We start from the raw sequence: 19060 nt of genomic DNA, 5'->3' as shown, positions 1-19060 counted from the left end.
AGTGGGTCGGGTGTTTCCAGTTGAGCAGAGGAACAAATGTTTGAGGGCTACTCGCAAGCTGGGGGGCCAGGGTTGGGAAAGACTAGAGGGAGGTTATGAAAGTTCAGGCAGTTGGTTCAATGACTATTTCAGGGCCAGACCTCAATGCCGGGTACTTCACCATCTCTGTCTCACTGGGGCCTCTCAACAATCCCAAGTCTCCAAAAAACAGGCTCAGAGATGTGCATAGTCAGATATCCAGTGAGTGGGCGGAGTGGAACTAGACTCCAGGACACGTCCAAAGCCTGTGCCCCTTCCTCCACTCCAAGCAGTGGGAGAGCCAAGGGCACCTGGCCAAAAGGAACATTTGAGGAGTTGCGAGCTCCTGTGAAGAAGGTGCGACTACACTCCAGGACTGCTGTGAGGGAGAAGTCTCGGGCCTCTGGTGGACCCCAGGAAGAGGAGTCGCCCAGAATCTCAAAGAAGTTTCAGGAGCAGCAACGTGCAAACCAATCCAGAGCCCTACCCAGAGCCGGAAAGGTGCCGCCCCTCTAGGAGGCAGAAGCCACCCCAAACTCCATGTAACCAGCAGGGGGTGCCCCATCTCCACGCTCCCACCCGAAGCCTGAAGCTAGGCTGGGCCTGGGGACTTGATTCAGCCAGGGAAGTCCTTTCCCTGTTAGGGCATTGAAAGTGGTTGGAAGCTATTATCCCTGGTTACCATTGTGGAATTGCACTGGGTTAGGATAAGGACCCCTGCTCCTTAAATACTAAACATACTGTTTGACACATTTATAAGCTTGTATCATTTTGATAGAGTGTATGTTCTGTATCTGACTTGGCCTGGGTGCCCCTGAAAGCAGAGCCTATGGGGTATTGATTTAGCAGGTGACCATAAGGAATGTGAGCAGTGGAGGAGAGAGCACCAAAATCACCCCTCATTACCAAACTGGGCTCTGCACTCAGTCCCCCAGGACATTCTGGGGCACATCATAAAATGTCTCCAAACCATCCTTCTGGGAAGGAGAAAAGGAATTTATCCATTGGCTCCTGACCCCCTCTTCCAGCACAGGTCTAAAGGGATCTTCTGTCCAGTTGTACCTGTGTAAAGCCTGCCCAGGAAGTTTTCCCAGTGGGGGCTGGAATAAAGGTGAGCGAGGGTAAGAGTCTGAAGAGGTGCACATGCGCTCAGAACCCTGCCTGAGAAAGGGACCTAAAGGAAGCAAGAAGACCCTAAGGGAACCACTCACAATAACTACCAAGCTCTTCATCTCAGGGCCCTTTATACTAGGGGGAAGTTGGTGTGAGTTTGGAATAGATTCCAGGAAGTGGGATTGCCTGCCTAAAGGGTAAAGGCACATGCAATCTTACTGCATGTCAAATCTTCATACCCAGCAGGTTGTACCATTTTTGCATTTTCCCCAACAATTCACGTGAGTGCCAGCTTCCCCACAGCCTTGCCAACAAAATATGTTGGAAAAACTTGGGTTTTTGCTGATCTGACAGGTGAGAAATGACATCTTAGTACACTTTCATTTTGTATTTCTGTTATTATGAGCAAGATTGAGCACCCAGCTTATGCACAAAGATTTTCATGGCACTAGGCTCTTCATTGCAATATTAATTATATTAGCTAATTACAGGAAATACAAAACCACAATGAGAGATCACCTCACACCCATTAGGACAACGACTATTAAACGAAGCAAAAACAGAAAATAGCAAGTAATGGTGAGGATGTGGAGAAATTGGAGCCCTGGTACAGTGTTGGTGGAAATGTAAAGTCATACAACCACTGTGGAAAACAGTATGGTGGTTCCTTTAAAAATTTAGCATGGGAGCTTCCCTGGTGGCGCAGTGGTTGAGAGTCCGCCTGCCGATGCAGGCCACAACAGTGAGAGACCCGCGTACGGCAAAAAAAAAAAAAAAAAAAAAAAAAAAGTAATTAGCGTGGGATTACCATATGATCCAGCAGTTCCACTGGATGTGCACCCTAAAGAATTAGAAGCAGAGTTTCAAAGAGATATTTGCACACCCATGTTCATAGCAGCATTATTCACAATAGCCAAAAGGTGGAAGCAACCCACATATCCACTGACAGGTGAGTGGATAAACAAAATGTGGTGCAGCCATACAATGGAATATTATTCAACCTTAAAAAGCAAGGAAATTCTTACACATCCTACAACATAGATGAATCTTGAGGACATCGTGCTGCGTGAAATCAGCCAGTCACGAAAGGACAAATACTATATAAGAGGTACTTAGTCAAATTCATAGAAACAGAAAGTAGAATTACCAAGGGCTGGGGATGGGTGGGGGTGGGGAGGGAGAAATGGAAAGTCATTTAATGGGTACAGAATTTCAGTTTTGCAAGATGAAAAGAGTTCTGGGAATGGATGGTGGTTATGGTTGCACAAGAAGGTGAATGTACTTCATGCCACTGAATTGTACACTTAAAATTGGTTAAGATGATAAATTTTACATGTATTTCATCACAATTTTAAAAGGGACAAGAAACAATCCAAACATTTAATACATAGTGAAATAGATTGTGCTACACTCACCCAGTGGGATACATTGCAGCTATAAAAAGGAATAAGGAGTATCTCTATGTCCTGCTGAGGTGCAACCTGCAGGATATGTCACTCAGTGAAGAAAGTAAGGGTGTTGGACTGTAACGCACAGGACTCCAAGCCTTGTAATTGCCCAGCTGTGAGACTAAAGAAAGAGCACAGAGACATCAACAATTTATTGGATAGGGAATCTTACCAGTCTGAAGCAGAGACCTGGAGTGGCACCCCACTGTGGGTAGCAGATGGCAGGCAAGACAGGGCAGCAATCTTCACTCCTGGGCCGGGGGAGGAGGATACCATTTATAAGGGGGAGTTGACGTTAGGTTGGCTCATCAGTTACCAGGGAAACCAGTGGATGGCGCAAGGGGCAAGCACTAGGCGGTTACTACTTAAGCCCTATGATTAAGAGGATTGGATAGTCACGTGAGTAGGATGTATGTGAAGCAGGGACTGGTCGAGGAGGGAATGTACAGAGAGCAAGAGAACAGCCATCTTGAGTGGCCTGACCATACAAAAGGGTTTATAGGTTTTACTGTATGCTGCAGTAACCAAGAAAGGTTACTGCGCACAGTAATCTCTTAGGCTACACACAGGCCGCACCCCAAGCCATTGACTGGCTTTGTCAATGCAACTGGCCTTGAAATGCAAATATATGTGCTTTACATTTTTCAATAGAAACAATTTAAGTTTAAAAATTTAATATAAACATTTACCTAGATGGGGAGGAATGATCAGGGTAGAAGGCACAGGGGTGTAGCTAGACATATCTGTATACACCTTGCTTCATGGTTTTTTCTCTGGAAACATGTAAATGTGTGCACAATTTTTTTTAAATTTAATCAATATAGAGTTAGTTGAATTGATTTCTCTGCAGTCTTAGTAAGCATAGCGTGAGAGGGGTATGGATGGTAATTTCTTCCACTAGAGTGGGTATAAAACAAAAACACAGAAAATAACAAGTATTGATGAGAATGTGGAGAAATTGGAACTCATACACTACTGGTGGGAATGTAAAATGACTGCTTTGGAAAATAGCCTGACTTAGTCAAGAATGTAAACACAGAATTAGCATATCCAAGAGAAATGAAAACACACGTCACACAAAGGCTTGTACACAAATGTTCATAGCAGCTTTATTTATAATAGCCAAAAACTAGGAACAACCCAAATTTCTACCAAAAGGCGAGTAGATAAACAAATTGTGGTGTTTCCATACAATGGAAATGATGTATACAACAACATAGATGAATCTCAAAATAATAATGCAGAGCAAAAGAAACTAGGGTTTTGTTTTTGGTTTTGTTTTTTAGTACATACTGAATAATTCCATTTGCAGAAATTTCCAAAAAATGAAAACTAATCTATAATGACAAAAAGTAGATCAGTGTTGTCCTGGGGCAGGGGTAGGAGGGAAGAATTACTAAGGAACACAAGGAACTTTTGAGGGTGATGAATATATTCATTACTTGATTGTGTTGTTGGTTTCATGGGTATATACATAAGTCAAAATTCATCCAATTATACACTTTAAATATGTGCAGTTAATTGTTTACAAAAAATGGATGAGATAATAAACAATACTTAAAAATATTGGATGTTGTAAGTTTTTGGAGGACATCTATCTAATTAGAAATTTCTTTTTTTTAATTAATTAATTTATTTTATTTATTTTTGGCTGCATTGGGTGTTCGTTGCTGCGCAACGGGCTTTCTCTAAGTTGCGGTGAGCGGGGGCTACTCTTCGTTGCGGTGCACGGGCTTCTCATTGCAGTGGCTTCTCTTGTCTCGGAGCACAGGCTCTTAGGAGCGCGGGCTTCAGTAGTTGTGGCACACGGGCTTAGTTGTCCCGCGGCATGTGGGATCTTCCTGGACCAGGGCTTGAACCGGTGTCCCCTGAATTGGCAGGCGGATTCTTAACCACTGCACCACCACTGTTGTTGTTTTGTTTGTAGTTTGTTTGCTTGAAAATCAGGAGCCAAATAATGTCCATGCATTGTAACTAGCTGATATATCTCTTAAGTCTCTTTATAGGTCTGCTCACAGCTCGAGGGTTAGGCTCCACTCTCCCACCTGCCTTTTACTTCTTAGGCTACACACAGGCCACACCCCAAGCCATTGACTGGCCTTGTGCTTTCTCTCTGGAGAGCTGTGGGACCACTGGTATGACCCCAGGACATGGATCTCAAGATCCATCCCCAGACCCTGTTGAATGCACAAAGGCCCCATGACCCTGCTTCCCTTACTTCATGTCAGCCCTGGCTGATTAGAGCTAGGTTGGACACAGACCAGTTGAAAACAGACTGAGTATTTGAAGATATTGATACTACAGTTTTATTAAACTTTTGTAGGTGCAATATATTAGGAGAGGACAGAAAGCAGCAGACACACCACTGGCATTGGCTCCCAAGGGGGCAGGAGCCAAAGCTCTGGAACTGTGCTCCAGAGGCAGCTGGTGCTGGTCCAGCCCTAGGCCACTCCTGCTCCCAGGATCCCATGCAAGGCCCCCTTCCTCCCCTGTCAGCACTGTTCTTGGTGACCAAGCAGGCTCTGTGGGCCTTTGGTTCTTGCCCATCCTCTCTGGTCGCCATGGACTTCTGTGGTAATCCCATCCCACACGTGTGCAGATGCACAAGGAACACCATGGGCACAGGCTTCTGAGTGATCTGGTCCCTGTGCTAGACACATCTGAGAATCAAAGGCAGGCAAGGCCATGCACAGACAGCCTCCCAGACTGACCAGGTGAGGAGGTCGGTCCTGGTAGGAGTGGCCCCAGGAGTACGAGGGAGGAGACACACATGTGTTGGAACTGGCAGGTGAGGCAGGAGCAATGGTAAGTGACAACAGGAAGCTGTTCAGAGCTAAGCTAGATGGGGAAAGAAAAAGTAGAGAAATGGGGCAAGGCTGTGAACACTTTCCTCCTGGCCAGACACAGGGGAAGCAGGTGATTTTCTGGGAGACACCCCAGATCAGCTACCACCAGACAGCTGGGTCCCCTACAAAAGGCAAGAGGGCACAGCCCCAACCTAACCAACGCAAGGCCAATGCATTGGCTCTCCTGGACACATGACCATTGTCTACACCCACTCGGCAGTCACATCCTGTTCCTCTCCCCTTTTATCCTACATGTATTTTTGAAAGCACTTCTGTCCTGGGATTTGCAGGTTGTTTTGTGGACTGTTTTTCCTCTTAAGAGCTGTGCTGCTTCTTATGCTCCTCTGGCTAATATTCTATTCTAGACCCCAATCTCTACACAGTCACCACTAACCATTTTTTTCTTTTTTTTTTTTGTTATTATGGTAAAATATACATGACATAAAATTTACTATCTTAATCATTTTTCAGTGTACTGTTTAGTGGTATTAAACACATTCACATTGTTGTATAATCATCACCACCATCCATCCCCATAACTCTCTTCATCTTGCAAAAGTGAAACCACTGACCATTTTTACTGGCCCATGTTACTGTCCCTGCTGCCATTTATTACCTGGACTGGTGGGGTGAGTTAAGTGCAGAGCACTGTGGCTGCAGGTAGAGGTCCTGGTCTCATCCCTGCTGCCTGCTGAGCCTGATTCCAGTTCTGGGATTTGCCTCCTGTTATGGACTGAATGTGTCCATAACATATGTCAAAACCCTACCCTGCAATGTGATGGTATTTGGAGGTGGGGCCTTGGGAGATGATTAGGATTAGATGAGATCATGACGTGGAGACCTCATGATGGGATTAGTGCCTTTATAAGAGTCACAAGAGACCTGGCTTCTCACCTCTGCTCTCTGCCATGTGAGGACACAAGAAGTTAGCCATCAGCAGGAGAGCCCTCACTTGACCATGCTGGCACCCTGACCTAAGATTTCCACCCTCTAAAACTGTGAGGAACTAATTTCGGCTGTTTATAAGTCCTCCAGTCTATGATGTTTTGTTACAGCAGCCTGAACTAAGACATCCACAAAAGGTCTGAATTTGGTTAGTCACTGTCACACTCATTTCTCTGCATGCCATACATCAGCATCTCACACTGCCTTGTCTCCTTGTTGGTATTTGTGGCTGGTACAGATCTTGCTCCATGTTCTTGGGTGTTCAAGAAACATGGTTTTTAACTGCTTTTCAATAACTCAATTTGTATGTCAAACCTGCCACTCTGCTGCAGTGGTGGAAACTTAACTTCAGTCTATTTGGAGCATTCCTCACCTACCTTTCCTAGGATGTATCTAAATACTGACCTAATACTAAGTAAGGCATTTTAATAGCAAGACTGTCTTTGCTGGCATGTCTCTCACCCTTGTTCCCCAACCCTTTCTATCACTTATTCTCTGCCTCCATTGGCTGCCCATTTATTTTGCCCCTAAGAACACTGTGGCCTATTATCAACATTACCACAGGTCTCTGAGAAGCGAGGCCCCCCAAGTTGCCATTCCACTCTTGTTGCAAAGTATGATATGAATGCCCTCCTGGCTTCTGATCTGTAAATGTCACCATCCAGAATGGTTAAATACCATTCCCGAATCCCATCATCCCCAATGACACTAGGGAGCCCAGTTCCATGGCAGCATCTCCTGCTGTCAACCCTGGCCTACCGGGGACAGCCATTAACACCTTCTCAATGATGCAATGCCCCCCCTCACTGTCATATTCCCTACTGCTTTAGCCAAAGGAGTATCCTCTGGGCAGCTCCCAGAGAACAGAGTCAAATGGTGAATCTTCTGGTCCCATGTAATAAACCCATTCTAATATTCCCACTTCCCTGTAGCCTTCAGACCCTTCTTTAAACTCAGCCAAGGCAATTCTGGCATCTCTACCTCATTGACCATCGTGTCCAATTTTCCAGAGTCATCTAGTAGCACATTAGGAAAAGCTCCGGGTGTTCTTGGCAGAACTCTAGTCTTGAGTCATGGGAAATGTTCCATTGCAATCAACTTCCTACCCAGTCTTATATACACCCCCACCCTGTAGATCCACTCCCACGTCTGTTCCCCCAGACGTCCTGCGGTTAGACATGTCCTGCAACCTTTTGGATGATCAAGCCATTTCCTTCTAGAGTAGGGACTGTGCTTCACTGCTTGGGCTATGCGAGACTCGATCCTAGTTATTGGTCTAGAGGCAATGAGAGGTGGAGCTTCAGAAGGATTAGCATCATTTTATGACATCTACCTCAGGTGAGATCGCTGCATTGTCTCCAGGAAAAATAAAGCTGTTCTTCTCTATCAAGGGAAGGAGCAGCTGCTACTGGCCAGAAGGGTTCAGGGGCTCTGGGGGCTCAAGGTTCTTAGGTATATCCACCCAAACATGCCCATGCCAGGCCTTAAGGTCCCATTCCTTCCCCTTAAAATGCTTGACTTTAGTACAGGAAAATTGTTAAGGATGCATGGGTCTTCTCTGCGGCTCTACTGTCCTTGATTAAATCTTGAGCCTTATTTTCAGCACACTCTGCTTCCTGGCCGCAGAAGTGAGCAGTTCTTTACATGTTGCCTTGGGAGACTTTCCAGCTTTCACATCATGCCCTGAGTTGAGTGGGCTAAGAAGAGCCTTTCATTCTTTCTTCAAAGCTTCTAAGACAGTTTAGAAAAGTTAACCACCTCCATAATCCTTGTAATTACAGCTGCCTCCATATCTTTCAAGTGCCAAAGTTACTACATAAGCCAAACTTTCCCTTCAATTTCTATCTCATTCCAATCCACCAAAGGTAAGAGTCTTATGCTTCAGGACACTAGGGGTTACTACCATCCTCCTCACCAACAGTGGTGAGAGGTTTTTGTTGCCTTCTGAATGGGGGGTGATCTAGTTCTAGATTCCTTTCCCTATGGCCTGCCTTTTAGTGCTACTTCCTACTAACTGCCTTAGCTTGAATCCCCATAAAAGCAGAGCCTGAGCTTAGAACTTGGATGCAGTTATCTGGTAGATGATTCCACGAACTGAGAGAGGGGGAGTGAGGAAAATGGTAGAAGGAAAATTCAACAAAGTGTGTTTTGGTTTCTGTCCTCTACTGGAGGTTGCCCCAGAAGGCATTAACTCTCCTGCACTCCCAGGCTATGTCTGTGGGTTGAGAGAGCTCCTGAGGCTTAGGAGAAAGCCCTGAAGCAGAAAGGCAGAAAAACCCACAGTAGACACTTGAAATGAGGCACTGACAGTATACGCAGAGCCATCCACCATAGTTGCGGCTAAAATCAGAGGTGGGCTTATCAGATGCAACCAAAAGTTCCAAAAGCATCTGGTACACCTTCCCTGCCTCCTAGAGGATTAGATACCTATGACAATACCAAAGGCCAAACACCATCTGCTCCTGGGATTCAGGTGCCTGTCTCTTATAGACCTTTGTTCATTCTAGAAATATCTGGAGAGAGCCTAGTAAGTGTTAAGCACTTTTCTAACTAAGATACAGGGGGGAAAAAGCCACAGAAAAAAAATCCTATGGAATTTACACTCTAGTTGGGGCAGAGGGGGTGGAGGGAGACTGACAAAATGCATAGCATGTCAAATGGTGACAGATGCTAGAAAACAAAGCAGGAAAGGAGGATAAGTTGTGCTGGTTTGGTTGGGTGTGGGGAGAATGCATGCTCTTTTAAATAAAGTCATTAGGGAAAACTTCACTGAAAAGGTGACATTTAAGTAGACACCTGAAGGAAGTAAAATCAGCAAGACACTGAGAAGGAGCAACTGTGAGGTAGGAGAGAAATCAGAAGAGTGTAGTGTCCTAGAAGACAAGTGAAGATGAGGAGGCGTCAACTGCATGAAATGCTGCTGCTGGGCCAAGATGAGGATGGAGAATTAGCCAAAGGACTTAACAACACTGGAGTCAATGTCATCCTTGACAAGAGCAGGCTGGGGAGACTTGGAGGTGAGAAATCCAAAGCTGAGGGGAACTAAGAGCAAAGAGGGAGGGGAGGAATTGAAGACAGTGAATATAAGCAACTTTTTGGAGCTTAGTTATAAAGGGAAGCAGAGAAATGGGGCAGTAGCTGGAAAGTAATGTAGGGTCAAGAAAGGACTTCTTTCCACGATGGAAGACCTACCAGGATCTCTACTTCCATTTCCCTTCCTCTTTCCTCTTGCTGTAGACAAATCTACAGCCTTTTTGACCTCCCTCCTCAAGCCCAAAAAATATTTTTTTCAAAGCTCTGTTCCCCAGAGGGTTCTGAGCTGTAGAAGGTGAAAGCCACAAAGAGTTCTTTGTTCCTACTTTCTGCTCTGTCACACACACACACACACACACACACACACACACACACACACACACACAGCCCCACCCCCACCCCCGGGGCAATGAGCTTGCTGCCTCAGTCAGGGGGTGAAATTCCAGAGCAGAAAGAACAAAGTCAGATATCTTAATATATCATTCTGCCCCATTTGATCTGGGTCCTTTATCCACTTGGATACCCCTCCCTAAACATGGGGCTCCCCATCTGCTGCTGATCTGGCAGGGCAGATACTTTTCTCTGTTCTAGAAAATAAACTATTTGTTTGCAAGTGCTCTGGCCAAAGCAGTATTCCCTAAACTTTAGGTACTCTTGGATCACCTTTATGATTTTTGCTATTTCCCCATACCACATAGTTTTTATCTCATGTTTTAATGTAAAGCACTTTCCTCCTTAAAAAGAATCTTTTTTTATTGTGGTAAAATTCACATAAAACTCACTATTTTAAAGTGTACAATTTAGTGGCTTTTAGAACATTCACAATGTTGTACAACCATTACCACTATAGCTCCAAAACATTTTTCATCAACCCAAAAGGAAACCCTGCTCCTGTTAAGTAGTCACTCCTTCCTCCCCACATCCCCCAGCTGTGGATTTGTCTATTCTGGATATTTTATATAAACAAAATCATACAATATGTGGTCCTTTGCATCTGGCTTCTTTCACTTAGTATAATTTCTCCATCAGTGCCTTATTTTGTGTTTTTTTCTAGGTATTGTTTTGATTCCCTTCTCATTTCCTTTTCTGTATTTTTTTTTTTTTTTTTTTTTTTTTTTTTTGCGGTACGCGGGCCTTTCACTGTTGGGGCACAGGGTCCGGACGCACAGGCTCCGGGGCCAAACCCATGTCCCCTGCATCGGCAGGCGGATTCTCAACCACTGCGCCACCAGGGAAGCCCTCTGTATATTTTTTATTTTCTAAGTTATTCTAAAAGGAAATTATATTTTACAACTATTTAAAAATATTTTAATCCATGTTAATATAAATATAGAATTATTAAAATACAAAAGAGCACTGCTCCAAAGAAATGTTTTTAAGCATAGTGTCTAATGACATGTTTTGCGTTGTTCTGCTGATTTAATCAGGCCACATTTTTATACAAAGTAGTGGTTTAGTAATCCCTAGTCTTTCTCCTGAAAGCAAGTTAGGCTGAAGAAGGACACCCACTTCCCTCAAAGTTTTCACATGGCTCTAGGAAAACGTGTTGGAATCCTACCGGACTTAAGTTTCACTGGGTGCTGAAAGGGCCTGTCTACATTCCAAGGAAAGGTTGCAGATTGCAAGGACCAGTGTCATCACCTTTGTTGTGCAGCCACATCACTCCACAACACCCTCACCAAAAGCACTTTATAAGATACCTTGGGCACAGGGCTCCCCGTACCCCAGGAGAGAACATCGATCTAGAACGGATACAGAAGGAGATCCAAAATCAGACACCTATAGGAGGAAAGGAGTGAAGCTGAGCAGGAGCTGACAGCCACAATTCAGGCAACTGCTGCTGGGCAAAACCAAGGTCCAGCATGGCTGAGTCTCCCGGGTTTTCAGGAGAACACGGGAAATCTGGATTTTTAATGTGAAATCTCCAAATTCTTAAATCTTGGCAACTCATGCAAAATTGTAAAATAAAGTAGGTCGAGCAAATCCTATCTGTGCGCTGGATTAGCTCTGGACAGTGCTTGTTTGTATCCCCGACCCATAATTCTAGAGAGAGGAAAAGGAAACCCGCAACGAAGAAGCGACTCGCCAAAAGTCACACAGCCAGGAGGGGGAGACAGAGCTCAAAGTTTCGAGGGATTCTTTCGGGAAACAGTTTCCAGGTCGTAAAATACACTTTTATCCTGGACTCAGACTGAAACCCCTCCCGGGAGCGCCTCAGGGAGGGAAAGACCAACTGTAAGGTCACCGACCCCGCCCGCCCAACTGCACCCTCCATCCCTGAGCCCAGGTTTCCCTGCCTCCCGGACTTTGCCCTCCGTCCCTTGGGCCAAGAAAGCCATTGCTGCCACTACCTCTCATCGCCTGCCATCCCCGCCCCCTGCTGCACTGTTGCAAGCCTGGCTCCCACTCCGCGTTCCCAATGGGCTGCTCCACCGCCCTATCGCACCCTCCCGAGACGGGCTGCTGACTGAGTCTCCCCCCCACACCAGGCCCGGAGTGATGGTCCCTGGAGGCGCGCAGCGGATCCCCAGCGAACCCGGAGCCCAGTCCCGGCCGGGCCCTCGAAGGGCCACAGGAACACGCCCGGGCCTAAAATGAGGAGCGAGGTGCGCATGCGCCGCAGGGGTTTTATTGCGTCACCGCAACTCTGGAGCCCGCGGCTCGATCAGGAGCACGCCGCACGCGCCTTCGCGCTTGCGCATCTTCCTCTGGCAGGCGCGCGCCGCAGCGGCAGTGCTTGCCTCGTGGTCTATCTTCTTTTCCAACAGGTGCATGCGCGCCGTGGTCTCCGTCAGCATGTCCATGAGCAGTTCCTGCTGCAGCTTCAGGTAGTTGTTCTCTTCCAGCAGCACCTGGCTCTTGATCCGCTGCACCTGCGCCTTCCAGCCCGAGGTGGTCGGCGAGGGCAGCTGCGGCCGCGACCGCGACCGCACCGGCTGGCCCTCCGCGGTCCACCGGCCGGCGCGGAACACGAAGGCCTCGTCGCTGAGGCGCGTGCGCGGCGTGCCGTAGCTGAGGCCTAGCTCTGCCTGGCGCGTCTGGTGGTCCAGCAGGTGGAAGGTGGACATGGAGGAGATGCGGCGCAGCGGAGGCCGCCGCGGCGAGAAGCGCCGCGAGAAATGGTGGGCCCAGAACTGCCGCAGCTGCTCCCACAGGCGGCTCTCATGGCCCGAGGCCGGGCACCCGAAGGCCTCCAGGGCAAGGGCCGGGCGGGCCTCGTCGGGCGCACAGATACCCGGAGCAGATCCTCGAGGACGCGGGCGACCCAGGCTGCTCCCTTGCCTCGCAAGCCTCAATGTCCAGAATGATAAAGGCGAGCCAGGGGCACTGCTGGGGAGCAAGAGTCTGGGTGAGCAACTTGCTTGGACGAGCTGCCCCCTCAAACCGCGAGGCCTGGTGGGCAGGGCTCAGGCCCGCAGCTGGCGCTCAGGGTTAACCAGCTGCTGGCCACTGAGGAGTCCATCCCTGCACACTCGCACTAGCAGCAGTCTCCCCGAAACCCCCTTCCCCAAAGACTACTCTGTCAGGCTTTGGGGATAGATAGGCAGGTGAAGGACCAGAACCCTGCTCTCTGAGTGCTGGGTGGCTGCAGGAAGGGGTTAATAGGCCCTTAAGGGAGGAAGGAATGAGAGCAGAGACAGGTACTTAAAAGATGCACAGGAATTTGATAGGTAGATTGGGCATGGATAAGGGAGAGCCTCTAGGCAGAGTGAAGAGCTAGGCAAGGCTCGAATGTTGCACATGTGAGGAAGAGCTTGGGGTAGGATTGGTATAGGGTATTGAGCTGGAAATAGCAGAAGAGGAAGCTGGAAAGGGGGACCAGGGCACTATATGAGGGTGCTGTACAGGCAGGCTTAAAAGTTTAGACTTCCTTCTGTGGGTTAGAGGGCGCTACTGAAGCATTGTGAAGCCAGGGCTGGATCTACATTTTGAAAAGTATCTGGTGGACGTCTAGCATACCCAACAGCATTACTGCCCTCGTCATTCAGTTATTTTACAACCTTGACTGACTGGCACCTGCTTTGTGCCAGGCCCTGGTCTGGGTAGAGGGTGCCAGCACAGCCTATGCCTGCCCTTAAGATGCTCCTGGTCCAGCTGGGAAACCAGATGTGTGCGTGTAGATCACAGTCTGGTGTGGTCAGTCCAGTAGGGGCATGTGCCATGGGCTAGGACCTATGCTTAGGGCTTGAGCCAACAGGGGTTGCACAGACGGGACGTGACTTGTATCCCAAGCAGACTACATGCTCAAGGAAGCTAAAGTCTGGATAACAGACATGTCCCATACTCCTTCTCCCCCCATTCCTGTATGTGCTGATTCTGTTGTGTGAGAAAGAAAACTGTGCTTTCTTTTGAATTCCTTTTCACCCTATGGAGAGTGAAAAGAGAAGGAACCCTGGGGCAGGGTTCCCTCTGTCATGCCTTCATTAATTCAACACACACTCCTCACACATAGCTGGGCAGTACTATCCCCTAGATCTGGCTCAGGGACATGTCTCTTGGAAGCCCAAGGCTAGAACCCGGCCCACCCTTGAGGTTGCATCTTTCCAGAGGATCCTTCCCCGATAATCCTCACATGTTGTACCTCACCTGGAGGATGTGTTGGAGGTGTCAAGCTGCTGTCCCAGGCCTGGCCCTATCTCTGAACCACTCAGTTGCTGTCTACCGGCTATGACTCACAATGCCTCTAGGCCAGATCAGCTAAGCTATAAAACAGACCCCTGGGCTCTCCCCTGTATTCATTCAGCACACTTATTGAGTGCCTTGTGTGTTCCAGACACTGTTCTTCCAACGTGAGGAAGATCTTCCGTCATCAAGCTATCATTCTTAAGGGGGAGAAGGTTATAAGCAGAGCCTAAGATAGGAATTTGTTCTAGGGGATTGAACAAAATAGTCCCTCATGAAGCTAATCAAGGGTGTCATGGGTCAGGTTTCCTAGAAGCAGAGCCTCAGATGAGAATTATTGAGGGATTTACTGGAGAAGTGTTCTTGGGAGAAGGGAGTAAGGGAAGCAGGACAGGGCAGGGAAAAGAGCTAAAGCTAAATAGGAATGTGGCCTCAAGTGGAGACTAGCTCTAGCCAGATCCCACAGGGAACTGTAGAAATTGTGCCACAGAGTTAGGTCTCCTTACTGCAAGGGAGCCAATCTTTTGTGCCCTTCTCCCCCACCCAGCCCTCATTTCAGTCAGTCATTGTCAGGGGCAACTGTGAGTTGTCAGCCAACACTTAAGGCACCTATGGGGTGGGTGCACCCCCAGTAAAGGGATTTGTAGGATGTCAACAGCATAAAAGAGGGAGGAAGAGAATAGATAATAAAAATGAAAGGAAATAGGGCTTCCCTGGTGGCACAGTGGTTAAGAATCCGCCTGCCAATGCAGGGGACATGGGTTGGAGCCCTGGTCCAGGAAGATCCCACATGCCGTGGAGCAACTAAGCCTGTGTGCCACAACTACTGAGCCTGTGCTCTAGAGCCCGCGAACCACAACTGCTGAGCCCGCGTGCCTAGAGCCTGTGCTCCGCAACAAGAGAAGCCACCGCAATGAGAAGCCCCCGCACTGCAACTAGAGAAAGCCTGTGCGCAGCAATGAAGACCCAAAGCAGCCAGAAATACAAATAAATATTTTTTTTAAATGAAAGGAAATAACTAAATGAATAAGAATTTCTGATTGTGATACATACCATGAAGAAAATAGAGAAATACAGAAAGTGACTTTAGGACAAAATGAGGGGTAGGAACCAATTTAGACCTGGCACTCGATGAAGGCACTTGATATTCATACTAAGACCTGAATGATGAGAGACTCTAGCTACATGAAGATGGGCTAGAGGTACAAAGGAGTTGGGCTTGTTTGAAGGACAAGTGCTGTGTCAAGCTGTGGAAGGAAATGAAGTCACCCCTACTCGCCTACCACACCCAATCAATTGCCATCACATTTACTTGGCTTTCCTGACCCCAAGGGTCTCTTGCAGGGGCCTCCCAGTTAATCCAGCATCCTGATGGCTCTAGAAGGGGTCCCTAGCTCCAGGGAGCTCACAACATAGGGCAGAGCCAAGTGGTAGTGCCACCTTCTGGGAAACCTTTTTCTGTAACAGTTTTATTGAGGTATAATTGACACAATAAACTACATATATTCAGTATTTATAATGTATACTTTGATATGTTTGGATAATTTGATGTAAGAAATCATAATCAAAATCAAGATAATGAAGATACACATTACCTTCAGAAGTTTCCTCTGCTCCCATCACTATATAGATTAGTTTGAATTTTCTAGAATTTTATATAAATAGAATTATTTAGTGTGTACTTTTTTTTTTTGCACTGGCTTTTAAAAAAAATAAATTTATTTATTTTTGGCTGCCTTGGGTCTTTGTTGCTGCACGCGGGCTTTTCTCTAGTTGTGGTGAGCGGGGGCTACTCTTCATTGCGGTGCGTGGGCTTCTCATTGCAGCGGCTTCTCGTTGCGGAGCACCGGCTCTAGGCACGCGGGCTTCGGTAGTTGTGGCACGCGGGCTCAGTAGTTGTGGTTCATGGGCTCTAGAGCACAGCCTCAGTAGTTGTGGCTCACGGGCTTAGTTGCTCCGCAGCATGTGGGATCTTCTCGGACTGAGGCTCGAACCTGTGTTCCCTGCATTGGCAGGTGGATTCTTAACCACTGCGCCACCAGGGAAGTCCCTGCACTGGCTTCTTGCAGCATAATTGTTTGAAGTTGAAATTCATTCATGTTGTCGCATTTATTAACAATTCATTCCTTTTTTGGTGAGTAGTATTCCACTGTATGGAAATACCACAATTTGTTTTTCCATTTACCTGTTGATGGAAATTTGGGTTGTTTCCATTTGGGGGGCTATTACAAATACAGCTGCTATAAACATCTGTGTACTACTCGTTATGTGGCCATGTGCTTTAATTTCTCTTGAATAAATACCTAGGAGTAGAATGGCTGGGTAATATGGTAGGTGTATTTACCTTTTTATGAAGTTACCAAGGTTTTTCCAAAATGGTTGTGCCATATCCCTACCATCATTGAAAGAGTTTCTGTTCTTGTTTCTCCACATACTTGCCAACACTTAGTATGGTAAGCCCTTTTATTTATTTGTTTGTTTGTTTTGTTTTGTTTTTTTATATTTTGTGAAATTTAATTATATCTGTTATCAATTGTCAATCAATGGTCAATCAACTTGGCAATCCCGAAACTACATCTAATTCTGTCTCCTACACTGAATTCTTTTCTAGAGCTTCTAATATATATAAATGATATGTACTAGTTTGATTTCCATCTCTTTTTATTTTTTTATTTTTTTAACATCTTTATTGGCGTATAATTGCTTTACAATGATGTGTTAGTTTCTGCTTTACAACAGAGTGAATCAGTTATACATATACATATGTTCCCATATCTCTTCCCTCTTGCGTCTCCCTCCCTCCCACCCTCCCTATCCCACCCCTGTAGGTGGTCACAAACCACCTAGCTGATCTCCCTGTGCCATGCGGCTGCTTCCCACTAGCTATCCACCCTACGTTTGGTAGTGTATATATGTCCATGCCACTCTCTCACTTCGTCACAGCTTACCCTTCCCCCTCCCCATATCCTCAAGGCCATGCTCTAGTAAATCTGTGTTTTATTCCCGTCCTACCCCTAGGCTCTTCATACAGAGTGAAGTAAGTCAGAAGGAGAAAAACAAATACCCTATGCTAACACATATATATGGAATCTAAGAAAAAAGAATGTCATGAAGAGCCCTTTTAATTTTAGTTATTCTGTGGGCTTCCCTGATGGCGCAGTGGTTAAGAATCCGCCTGCCAATGCAGGGGACACAGGTTCGAGCCCTGGTCCGAGAAGATCCCACATGCCACGGAGCAACTAAGCCTGTGCACCACAACTACTGAAGCCCGCACGCCTAGAGCCCGTGCTCTGCAACAAACGAAGCCACCACAACGAGAAGACTGCACACACCGCAACGAAGAGGAGCCCCCACTCGCTGCAACTAGAGAAAGCCTGCGTGCAGCAACGAAGACCCAATGCAGCCAATAAATAAATAAAATAAGTTTATTTTTAAAAATTTTAGTTATTCTAGTGGGTGTGTCTAAATTGTGATTTTGATTTCATTTCTGTTGGCTAATAATGTTGAGTGTCTTTTCATGTGCTTATTTGTTACCCTTGTTGCTGAAGTTGTTCTTGTCTTTTGACCTTTTTTTTTGTTTAAACCGGATTGTTTGTCTTGTTGAGTGTAAGTTCTTTAATGCTAGATAAAAGTCCTTTGTCAGATATGTTTTGCAAATATTTTTTTCCCAGTCTATGGCTTGCCTATTAAAAGTTTTTAATAAAGTCCAATTTATCAGTTTTTACTTTGACCCTCAAAAGGTCATGCTTTTCATGTCATATTAAAGAATGCTTTGCCAAACTAAAAGTTTCACCATTTTAGCTTTACATCTTATGTTCTATTTTGAGTTAATTTTTGTTGATAGTGTGCTTTTCATATGGTTGTCAAGTTGACCTAGCACCATTTATAAAGACTAGCCTTTCCCCACTGTTTGCGGTTGTGTCTTTATTGTTCATCATGTGACTGTGTATGTATGACTGTTTCTGGGCTCTATTCTCTTTATTCTTTTTATTCTTGTACCAATACCATATTTTCTTAATTATTGTAGCTTACAGTAAGTCTATCTGGTAATGTAAATCTTCAAACAATTTTTTTTAAGACTGCTTTGGTTTTCTAGGTCCTTGGAATTTTCATATAATTTCAATTCCATGTAATTGAATTTCTATCCTAATTTTAGAATTAGAATGTCAGTTTCCGCAAATAAACCTTTATGCTCACTGTTCAAAGCTCTCTCATCATCAGGATAAGCTTGAATCAGCCCTCAGAAGGTTGTCTAATGGACATGGAATCAGAGCCCAGGAATATTTTAACCCAGCCAATCACACATTCGCCTTCTCTCCCTCACTCCCTCTTCCACCCCCCCCAATGTGTGTCTATGTTATTAAAGCTACTTTTCATTAACACTCATGACATGTCAGGAAGGTCCTGAGTGATCATCAGGAATGGTATTCAGCAACTTTCAATTTCCCTATTTCCATGGTCTATAAAAGAGGAAAAGCTACAAAACCCAAGGAAGTCTTTTTTGATGATTTGAAAAGGAAAAGTTTAGAGGAGGAATAATTCCCACTTAACATGTTAACTCCTTTCACAAACAGACCTTGATTTTGAGGAAATTTAATGAAAACTAGTTTTTGTGGTTTTTTGGGGGTTTTTTTGCTGCACGGTGCAGCATGCGGGATCCCAGTTCCCCTAACAGTGATCAAACCCATGACCCCTGAAGTGGAAGGGCAGAGTCCCAACCACTGGACTGCCAGGGAAGTCCCGAAAACTGTAGAATTTAAAAATGCACAGTCAATAACAATGGTTCCTGGCTCCTTTGAGGGACTCCGTCTAAATGTCACTGAAAAGACCAGATTTGGAGCCTGTGAGGAAAGGAGTGCCAGGTCCCAACAGGTCTGAGTTTAAGGACGTAAAGCTCATTCAGATGGCACAGAGGAAAGGAGAGAGGACTTAAAAAAGAATTTTCAGGGCCTCCCTGGTGGCGCAGTGGTTGAGAATCCGCCTGCCGATGCAGGGGACGCGGGTTCGTGCCCCGGTCCGGGAAGATCCCACATG

At 46.1% G+C, this 19060-nt stretch overlaps 1 protein-coding gene across 1 annotated transcript in view; it reads right to left on the bottom strand.

The window, feature by feature from the left end:
* Positions 1-12039: 12039 nt before the first annotated feature.
* CBY3 (chibby family member 3) overlaps positions 12040-19060 on the bottom strand; it is a 9738-nt gene continuing 2717 nt past the window's right edge. The window contains exons 2-3 of the mRNA XM_055091220.1: positions 13991-14062; positions 12040-12730 (exon numbers count right to left, since the gene is read on the bottom strand). Of these exons, the coding sequence (XP_054947195.1) occupies positions 12040-12730; positions 13991-14062 (763 nt within the window). The remainder of the gene's footprint in view (positions 12731-13990; positions 14063-19060) is intronic.

Source organism: Physeter macrocephalus, chromosome 2 (genome assembly GCF_002837175.3).
Source record: "Physeter macrocephalus isolate SW-GA chromosome 2, ASM283717v5, whole genome shotgun sequence".
Lineage (NCBI taxonomy): Eukaryota > Metazoa > Chordata > Mammalia > Artiodactyla > Physeteridae > Physeter > Physeter macrocephalus.
The sequence above is the reverse complement of the archived record's forward strand: the minus strand, read 5'-3'. Positions and strand labels throughout refer to the sequence as shown.